A 10,344-nucleotide genomic window follows, 5' to 3' on the forward strand; every position below is an offset into this window, starting at 1 on the left:
CTTGGGTCGCTCCAGATCGCTCCCGACTGGTGACCCCTTGGCAACCCAAGCCCGATTCCTGTCCGGGCCGCTCTAGATCGCTCTCGACTGGCGACCCATCGGCAACTCAAGCTCGAATCCTGCCCGGGCCGCTCTAGATTGCTCCCGACTGGCGACCCGTCGACAACCCAAGCTCGAATCCTACCTGGGCCGCTCCAGATCGCTCCTAACTGGTGACCCATTGGCAACCCAAACACGATTCCAATTCGGAGCTGAGCTCACAATTCAGTCCGCGGACTACCCCAGACTTAATTCAGAGCTAAGCCCACAACTCGATCCCTAGACTCAATTCGGAGTTGAGCTCATAACTCGGTCCCCAAACTCAATTCAGAGCCGAGCCCACATCTCGGTCCCTAGACTCAATTCGGAGCCGAGCTCATAACTCGGTCCCCAGACTCAATTTGAAGCCGAGCTTACAACTCAATCCCCAAACTCAATTCGGAGCCGAGCCCACAACTCGATCCCCAGACTTAATTTGGAGTTGAGCTCACAACTCAGTCCCCTGACTCAATTTGGAGCTGAGCTCACAACTCGGTCCCTAGACTCAATTCAGAGTCGAGCTCACAACTCGGCCCCCAGACTCAATTCGGAGCCGAGCTCACAACTCGGTCCCCAGACTCAATTCGGAGCCGAGCTCACAACTCGATCCCTAGACTCAATTTGGAGCCGAGCTCACAACTCGGTCCCCGGACTTAATTCGGAGCCGAGCTCACAACTCAACCCCCAGGCTCAATTCGAAGCTGAATCTACCTGCTCGACCCTCACACTCGGCCCTCACCAACAAACATCATCCACGTCACGATCGCAATACCACACGCCACCAGAACCATGGGGTGCACACCACGTCAAGTTTCAACTGTATAACTGTGCGACCTGACCACCCTAAGAGCCCGGGGTGGTGTCGTCTGTTTTGGCGATGGCGCTGTCTGACACCACTCAAGCACCCCAAAAGACGCCATCTCATCAAAGGGTTTGTCCTGCCCCCGCGAGGATCAATGGCCAGGCTGAACCAAGGCACGATTGACTCTCGCACCCAAGTATAAATACCCCGACCGATCCCAACCAGAGGAGAAAAAAAAGAAAGAAAGAAAGGAGGGGGGGGAATCGAAACCGATCTAACTTGCCATCAGAGGGCCAAAGTCGGAACTCACCCAACGAATGCCGTTTTGCAGGGAAGCGAAAGCCACCAAGCTGCCAGCGTCATCGCCCCAAAGTCGCCATCTAATATGCAGAAGAGGGTGGTCCAACGGTTAGGACCCCGACCAGTGCCAGCCAGCATCTCCCATCTTAAGGAGGTGCCCACGTTGCAAGAAAGATCGCCAACTGTCCAGGGGATGAGGGAACGCATCTCGCCATAAGCGACGCTTGGGTCGGCTGGCTTTGGAGTGCTAACCCCCAACCGCTTCCGAAGACTCGCCCGATCCCACCGCCTCAACCCTCGCTAGAGGCGCTCGAGGGGTGCAGCCACCCCATCAATCCATATATTCCACCAGAAATTCCCGACGGCACGTGGGCCTAACTGTGCTGACTCATCAGCCACGGGCCATCTCATCAGGCCCGAACTTATCGTCGGCTCCGCCGCTAGAACGGCTGCTGCAAAGAGGAGTCGACGACCGGAAGGAGACCTTTTCTTCGAGTAAGCCCAACTTAAGCCGACCCAGCTTGACCCAAATCCGCTTCCAGTGTGAACTTGCCATTACATGGGTCATTATGTATGCCCATTTATCTATATTTGATCAAAAATGATGATTTATCAATGCATTAAAACATCTAATGCAGCAATCTAGATGAGTTAAACGTGGTGTTAGATCAGATTTTTATTGTATGAGGTAGAAGCTGATTGGAATTCAATCGAGGCCTTTTCTTCGAGTAAGTCTCAAGTCGAACTTTATCAATAATATCTAACTCAGTAATTCTATATCGAGAATGTAAACTAATATTCAAAGTAAAAGAGTTATGTTCGTGCTATATTATTCTCGGGCTTAGCTCAGAGTGTGATAACATTCGACCATGTAGCGTTAAATTGGGTGACGATGAGTCACATGTTGACTCAAGATCCAAAATCTAATATTAAAATGTCAATCATCTGACACCCTAACATGTGTTATCCATGTCATCACACTCCTAACACGTGAAATAGGTAAAAATTTATCATATATGATAGATATGCGAAGTTATCATGAAATCTAAGATAAAATTTTTATTTCGTGGATAATTATAGAAAATTCTCAGTTCAAATGGATGGCTAGCGAATTATAGAAAAAAAATGTTTTTTTATTTCTATAGAAAAATGTGAGACGTGGATACGGCTTAGCCAAACAAAAAGCCACTCGCCTCTCCCGTTCCTATCGCGTCCTCATATTATAAACCAAGTGGAAGTTGGATAGGAACAGCGTAGGGATGCAGATGGAGGTAGAGCCGCAGGTAGTGTTAAATTCGGGGCGAAGGATGCCGTTGCTCGGCATGGGGACGGCCACCTACCCGGTGCCGCCCGACGAAACCATAACGACGGCGGTGATCGACGCCATCGGGCTCGGGTACCGCCACTTGGACACGGCCAGCGTCTACGGCTCGGAGCGGGCCGTCGGCCGGGCCATAGCGACCGCTCTGGAGAGAGGGCTGATCGGTAGCCGCGACGAGCTCTTCGTCACCACCAAGCTGTGGTGCACCGACATGCACGCCGACCGCGTCGTCCCTGCACTGCAAGAGTCTCTCAGGTATTTATTATATGCACATGATATATGTTTTATATGACATAGATAATATTACTACTAATCACAGCTCAGAGAACGGAAGACTGCGACAGTTGCCATAAATTGAAGCCAGGATTGACCTGTAGCAACAAAAGAAGATTGTGAGCTAATGCGATTGTCTTATGAATGATTGTAGGACTTTGGGATTGGAGTACATCGATCTGTATCTTATTCACCACCCTGTTAGACTAAAAGGTGAGAAACGAATGGTTTTCACCGGCGAGGACGTAATTCCCTTGGACATGCCAACCGTGTGGGAAGCAATGGAGAAATGTCAGAGTCTAGGTTTAGCTAAATCTATCGGGGTGAGCAACTTCACATGCAAGAAGCTAGCTGACCTACTCAACCATGCAAGAATTCCACCTGCTGTGAACCAGGTAAGTCGTAACTCCATCGAATCCATTCCTTTCTTTTTGTTTGCTTGTTAGAAATGAAACAGGAAAGTGAAAGTATTGTATGCTGCAATGCGATGCACAAGTATCCAGTATCATCAAATTGTTAAGATGACAGTCACAAAAATAACCATGGAGCTCAAATGGTTAGTGTAAGTAATGCATTCTTGATCATGGTGTCATAGTAACAGTTGTCGTTCTTGTGATAGGTGGAGGTGAATCCTATTTGGCAGCAAAGAAAACTACGAGACTTCTGCTCGGAGAAGGGAATTCATGTGAGTGCATACTCTCCGCTTGGTGCGATTGGAGTCTTTTGGGGCTCCAATGAAGTGATGGAATGTGAAGAGGTCAAAAGAATTGCTCAGTCTGTGGGGAAAAGCATAGCCCAGGTCAACAAATTACATTACTTCCTTCACTGCAGAAAGAAAACTTTGGTCGACTAAATCTTGTCGTCAATTAGTTATAGATCTTTAGAGTCTGATCTCAATCACATCGTTTGGTGTATGGACAGGTATGCTTAAGATGGGGTGTCGAACAAGGTGTGAGCGTTTTGGTGAAAAGCTTTAACGGGGAGAGGCTCAAGGAGAACATGCAGATATTTGACTGGCATCTGAAAGAGGAGGACAAGGAAAGGTTGAGCTTAGTACCACAGAAAAGGCTTATTCTGGTTGAGCCATTTATATCACCCACTGGTTTCTACAAGTCTCATGCTGAATTTTGGGATGGTGATGTGTAGATAACACAGCACAGAACCATGAAACATAGCGAATCATGCATGCCATTCTGAGAGATGTCATGTAAGCCTCTGTTTTAATACGGAATTCGAAGACTGGTTTGCCTTTACAATAGGCATATATGGTTTCTGTTGTTGCATGTCATGCCAAATTTCTTATGGTTCGAACGATATATGCACAGTTCCAGTTTCCTTGCTAGCTAGTGTTAGCAATTCTAAAGCAAGTAGCAGTTAAGTCATTGTCAAGTGGATGGTTAAACGTAAGTTAGCAAAGAATAAGAACTACAACGAAGAGATTAAGCATAAAGCAATAGCAGATAAATCCGGATGCAAGAAACGAAGAAGAAGAGAAGAAAAAGACTGACAGAGGTAAGAGATGAGAAGAGACCGGTGGATAGTTGATCGGTTGCTTCATCGATCAGCGAAGCATTCCGGAAGTAGAATAACTCCTCGTCGATCATCAAAGCAACCCTAACTTGTGATTGTGTTTCCCTATCTCATATGATAGTTTTCCAAACAGGAAACATTGCGAGTATTTTGATAGGACATATTTTGGTATCGCCCTTATGGACGTGGTCAGCAATCACATCGGACATGGAGCCTCGGGACTAAGATAGGGCGTCGCGTCGAGCATGACACTTCAGACTCGGGACGATGGTCGTCCCTTTCTGCACCGTCCGGAGCCACATGGGAAAGCGCCTGATAGGGCATGTTTTGGCCCTTGGTGAATCACCAACAAACATCAACCACGTCACGATCGCAATGCCACACACCACTAAAACCATAGGGTGCACCCCACGTCAAGTTTCAACTGTATAACTGTGCGACCTGACCACCCCAAGAGCCCGGGGCAGTGCCGTTTGTTTTGGCGACGGCGCTGTCTGATGCCACTCAAGCACCCTCAAAGACACCATCTTGTCAGAGGGGTTGTCCCGCTCCCGCGAGGATCAGCGGCCAGGCCGAACTAAGGCACAACCGACTTTCGCATGCAGGGATAAATACCCAGGCCGATCCCAACCAGAGTAGAAAAAAAGAAAGAAAGAAAGGAAGGGGGGGAATCGGAACCGATCTAACTTGCTCATTAGAGGGGCCAAAGTCGGGACTCACCCGACGAAGGCCGTTTTGCAGGGAGGCGATCGCTACCAAGCTGCGAGCGTCATCATCCCGAAGTCGCCATCTAATACGCAAAAGAGGGCAGTCCAGCGGTTAGGACCCTGACAAGCGCCAGCTCGCATCTCCCATCTCAAGGAGGTGCCCATGCTGCAAGGAAGATTGCCAACTGTCCAGGGGATGAGGGAACGCATCTCGCCATAAGCGGCGCTCGAGTCGGTTGGCTTTGGAGTGCTAACCCCCAGCCGCTTCCGAAGACTCGCTCGATCCCACCGCCTCAACCCTTGCTAGAGGCGCTCGAGGGGTGCAGCCACCCCATCAATCCATATATTCCACCAGAAATTCCCGACGTCGGCACGTGGGCCTAACTGTGCTAACTCATCAGCCACGGTACTTTTGTTCACTAACATTTTGGCGATAGAAGGAGGGCCTATGTCGCAAGAACAGTTGGTAGAAACTCGCCCCAGGAGGGGAACCCCCAACCGACCTCCCTTCCGTTGAGCCAGAAGGTCAAACCCTTTCCGCCCCTACGGACGGAAGGATACCGGCTTCAACGCCTGATCCTTACTGGTGTTTGTTCAACGACCCAGGACTATCGCCCCCGGGGCTTGCCCTGGGGCCCTCGGCCGTGATGCCCGAGGCGTTCCTCAGCCTAACCAAACAAGTGCAGACTATGGCGAGCATGATACACACGCTCGCCCCGATCGTTCCCCAAATCGTGCAACTGGTGATGCCCCCGACCAATCTGGCCCGGCAACCCCCGAACAAGGAACAGCTTGGGATCAAGGAGGCCTCTAGGCGAGCGACAGACCCGAGGGGTCCTCCCAAGCAGATCACACGTGCACCTTACCGAGCCACGCTACCTCATTTGGAGTCTGACACCATATCGTCCGACTCGACGGTTGACTCGTTTAAAGCCCAGTTGTCCCGGGTCAATCAGCGCTCGGATGCATTCTAGCGCGAGCTTCGGAGGTCGCGTTGCGAGTCCAGCAAGGGCGCCTCAGGCGGGTCCCCTTTTACCCAGGAAGTGCAGGACAAACCAGTACTCCTCAATTTTAGGTTCTCGATTTTGAAGACATATGATAGAGGCTCCGATCCCATGGAGCATATCTCAGTATTCCGAGCCCAAATGACCCTTTATGGCGCCTCCGATGCGCTGATGTGTCGAGCGTTTCCAACCACTCTGAGGGGGCCAATGCAGATGTGGTTCAGCCGGCTATGAGAGCGAAGCGGTGGGGCGTGGGGAGAAGAAGAGAGGAAGAAGAGGGAGAAGAGAAGAAGAAGAAGAAGAAGAAGAAGAAGAAGAAGAGAGGAGGATAGCTGCGGCAAGGCTACAGCGAGGAGGTGTGTGGCGTTGGGGAGGAAAAGGGAAGAGGAGAAGAAGAGGAGAAGAAGAGGGAAAAGAGAGGGAAGAGGGAGAGGAGCGAGAGGTGGCAGCAACTAGGGCTGCAGCACCTCTGTTTCCTATAGGTGGAAACAGAGGAGAGGTGTGGGGCGTTCGAAGAGGAGAAAAGAAGAAGAGGAAGAGAAGAAGAAGAGGAAGCTGGAGAATTTTTCTACAGAAATAAAAATACTTTTGGTGGTCATTCAGAAATGGATGGACCATATTATGTTTGGAATCCCACTTCACCATCTATCTATTTGATATGAAATTCAGAGCCGACCTAGCACTTGGGCAGGGTGAGAGGGCTTGAGTAGGAAAGGGCTACCCGTGGATGAAGTCAAGAACTCATCACGACGTGGAGCCACCATTGAGTTAAACCTCACATGCACTATGCTAGGGTACGACGTCTGAGCTTCTGTTTCGTATTTTGTATTGATATGCTCCAAAATGTTTCCTATGCCATTGATATACTTCAAAATGCTTCACATACCATTGATATGTTCCGAAATATTTCATTTATCATTGATATGCTCCGGAACATTTCATACGCTATTGGTATGCTCCAATTACTCTGTGCTCCATTTGCTATGAACTGATATGTTCTGAAATGTCATATTTGCCATTGATATGCTCCGGAACATCTCGTACGCTATTGATATGCTCCAATTACTTTGTGCTCCATTTGCTATGAATTGATATGTTCTGAAATGTCCTATTTGCAATTGATATGCTCCGGAACATCTCGTATGCTATTGATATGCTCCAATTACTCTATGCTCCATTTGTTATGAACCAAATATGTTATGAACGAAATGACATTTGCGATTCTGTATCTAATGAGATGATATCCTTGAATCTCTTGGATTCTGTCTTGCATTGTGATATATTATTTGTTTGAACTGTCCCTTCTCGTGCTAGATATGCTTTGTCACTTGCTGAGCTGTTTTTAGCTCACTCCGTTATATAAATCTTTCAGGTCAGCTTGTCACTCTTTGAGATGTTTGAATTGGGCTGAGGCAGTGGAGAGCTATTCAGAATTATGGGCAAGTCTTGTTGGTTATTATGTTATTGTTGTATAAGCATATTTTGTATGTAATGAAATGTTGTCGATGAATCGAAATGGATATACTATGTAAAAGTGTTAGAAGATCTCTCTTATTTGGAATTTCGGAATGTTAAGTCTAGTTTATGATGATCTGAACTTGTGGTAAATGGTTGGAGTTATGATTGTATAAATTACTTAGCTTGTGGATTTATAAATGTTGTTCATGTTTGTTAAGTTGGCTTGGGTTGCCATAAATGTGAATTATCAAGTGATGTGACATATGATTATAAACTGCACAGGTTTTATAGATGTGAATTTGATATAATGTTTTTCAGTGTCCTCAAATGTTAGTTTGGATCCTGGATTAGTTTGTGATGAAAATTTTAATATCATGGATATTTTTTGAGGGGCGTGACAGACGCGGCCCAGGCCCTCCATGGCCACTTTGCTCGCACTATCTCAGCGCGAGGATGAGTCGCTCTCTTAGTTCGTGGCATGGTTCGCCACTGAGATCTGGGGCTTTCCGGATGCTCACCCCTCTCTAATTTTGCAGGCCTTTCTGATGGGTCTGAAACCTTCAAGGTTCTTTTGGTCGCTGATCGAGAAGCCGCCAACGACCATCTCATAAATGCTTCAATGCGCCAACCAATACATTGCCGCCGAGGCTCTAGTGGTAGGGAGGCACGTGGAAGGTAGGAACCCAAGGACGGAGCTGTCTTGAGGAACGACCTCGGTGGTCCCGATACCTCCCCGCCAAGGGCTCAACCAACAAGAGCTGTCGCTCCCGAGGCCCCCACCTCTCCCCCTAAATACGTCCCGCACCAAGATCTTTCTCCAGATCAAGGAGACGGGTCTCCTACAGCAACCTCGCCCTATGAAGGCCATCCGTAGAGATCAATCTAAACACTGCAGGTTCCACCGGGACTACGACCATGACATGGAGGACTGCCATGACCTTCGAAATCAAATACAAGCACTAATCCGGAGAGGCCACCTCGGATGCTACCTCAAATCCTGGGAGGCGACTCCATGCCCAGAGGACCCCTCGAGAGACAGATCGACGTCATCTCAGGCGGGTCAGCGGTCGGTGATAGTAGCATGACAGCAAGAAAGGCCTATGCACGTAGCACAATGGAGAAGCGTTCCCAGCCCGAGCACGAGCCTAAAATTACCTTTGAGGCAGGAGAGGTCGAGCGCTCCCACCATGACGACGTTGGGAGTTCTGCCGACGTCCTATACTTCGATGCCTTCGGGAGGCTTGGCTTAACCCAGGGAGATCTCACCCCTGCGACGTCAGCTCTTACAGGGTTCACGGGGGATTCCATCTCCCCGCTCGGGACTACAGTGCTCCCCATCACCATCGGGGAGGAACCGAGGGAGAAAACAGTAATGACCACCTTCATGGTAGTCGACCTGCTCTCGGCTTACAACGTCATCCTCGACCGCCCGACCCTCAATAGGATCTAGGCGGTGGTTTCCACCTACCACAGAACCATCAAGTTCCCAACTTCGGTGGGGGTTGGAGAGGCCCGAAGCGACCCGAGGGAATTGAAGCAATGCTACCTCACTACGATTGCTCTCCCAGTAAAGCCGCGCCTAACCCCGGTCCCTGACCCCCGTGAAGCACCTATACCACAAGTGACGTTGGAGCCCCCAGAGTTGCTTATCGAGGTACCACTGAAGCGGAGCCAACCCGACTAGACCGTTAGAGTCGGGACTACGCTCCTTAAAGCGAACCAACTCCACCTTGTCGACTTCCTGAAGGAGAACGCCGACATATTTGCATGGTCCCCCAAAGAGATGCTTGGGATCGACTTAAAGGTGGCACAACACCGGCTCGACGTCAACCCTGAGGTGCGGCCGGTAAAGCAAAAACTAAGAAGGTTTGCCCCCGACTGGCAGAGGGTGATCCGAGATGAGGTTGATCGCCTCATAAAGGTCGGGTTTGTCACCGAGGTTAAGTACCCCCGGTGGTTGTCCAATGTAGTCCTCGTCAAGAAGCCTAATGGAAGTTGGAGAATGTGTATTGGTTATACCGATCTCAACTGGGCATATCCCAAGGATTGCTATCCGCTCCCCAGGATAGACCAACTGGTTGATGCCACCGCTGGCCATGAATGCCTTATGTTCCTGGATGCATTCTCCGGCTACAACCAAATCCAGATGGCGACTCAAGAACGAGAAGATACTGCCTTCGTCACCAACCAAGGGGCGTATTGTTACTAGGTGATGCCCTTTGGCTTGAAGAACACTAGCGCGACCTACCAAAGAATGGTCGATAAACTTTTCAAACACCAGCTCAGGAGGAACATGAAGGTATACATAGATGACATGATTGTAAAAAGCAAGGTTGCAGGAACGCATTTGGCCAACCTGGCAGAAACGTTCCAGATGCTTAGGCAGTTCAACATGCGTTTGAACCCAGCCAAGTGCGTCTTCGGGGCCAGCTCGGGGAAGTTACTTGACTTCATCATTCACCAACGGGAATAGACGCCAACCTGGAGAAGGTTCATGCCATTACCGACATGCACTCCCCTAGCTCGGCCAAAGAAGTACAATGACTTGCCGGAAGGTTGATAGCGCTTAGTAGGTTCATGTCGTGTTCGGCCATGCCGGACCAAGGCCCGACCAATTCCCGCACGCAGGTATAAATACCCCCGACCTGATCGAAAAGGGAAGGAAAGAGAAAAAGAAAAAGGGAGGAGATTCAGGACGAATTTGACTTGCTCGTCGAAGGGGCCAAAGTTGAGACTTACCCGACGAGGGCCGTTTTGCAGGGAGGCGATCGCCGCCAAGCCACGAATACCTTCATCCCAAAGACGTCACCCGATATGCAGAGGAGGGTGGCCTAACGAGTTGGACCCGACTAATGTTAGCCCACATCTCCC

At 49.5% G+C, this 10,344-nt stretch overlaps 1 protein-coding gene across 1 annotated transcript; it reads left to right on the plus strand.

Annotated features, from left to right (window-relative positions):
- The first annotated feature begins 2,417 nt into the window (after positions 1-2,417).
- LOC135628513 (non-functional NADPH-dependent codeinone reductase 2-like) lies at positions 2,418-4,040 on the plus strand. The gene is made up of 4 exons (XM_065135213.1): positions 2,418-2,756; positions 2,929-3,169; positions 3,394-3,573; positions 3,696-4,040. Exons 1-4 carry the CDS (start codon positions 2,440-2,442, stop codon positions 3,918-3,920), a joined length of 963 nt encoding a protein of 320 aa, XP_064991285.1. The 5' UTR covers positions 2,418-2,439; the 3' UTR covers positions 3,921-4,040.
- Positions 4,041-10,344: the final 6,304 nt, after the last annotated feature.

This window comes from Musa acuminata, chromosome BXJ3-1, assembly GCF_036884655.1.
Source record: "Musa acuminata AAA Group cultivar baxijiao chromosome BXJ3-1, Cavendish_Baxijiao_AAA, whole genome shotgun sequence".
NCBI classification, from domain to species: domain Eukaryota; kingdom Viridiplantae; phylum Streptophyta; class Magnoliopsida; order Zingiberales; family Musaceae; genus Musa; species Musa acuminata.

Bases quoted from the DNA above. Each gene is read 5' to 3' on its own strand.
- LOC135628513 (XM_065135213.1), top strand. From the start codon at position 2,440: ATGCAGATGGAGGTAGAGCCGCAGGTAGTGTTAAATTCGGGGCGAAGG. The intron at 3,170-3,393 runs GTAAGTCGTAAC...TTCTTGTGATAG, and splicing joins TTCCACCTGCTGTGAACCAG to GTGGAGGTGAATCCTATTTG. The intron at 3,574-3,695 runs GTCAACAAATTA...GTGTATGGACAG, and splicing joins TGGGGAAAAGCATAGCCCAG to GTATGCTTAAGATGGGGTGT.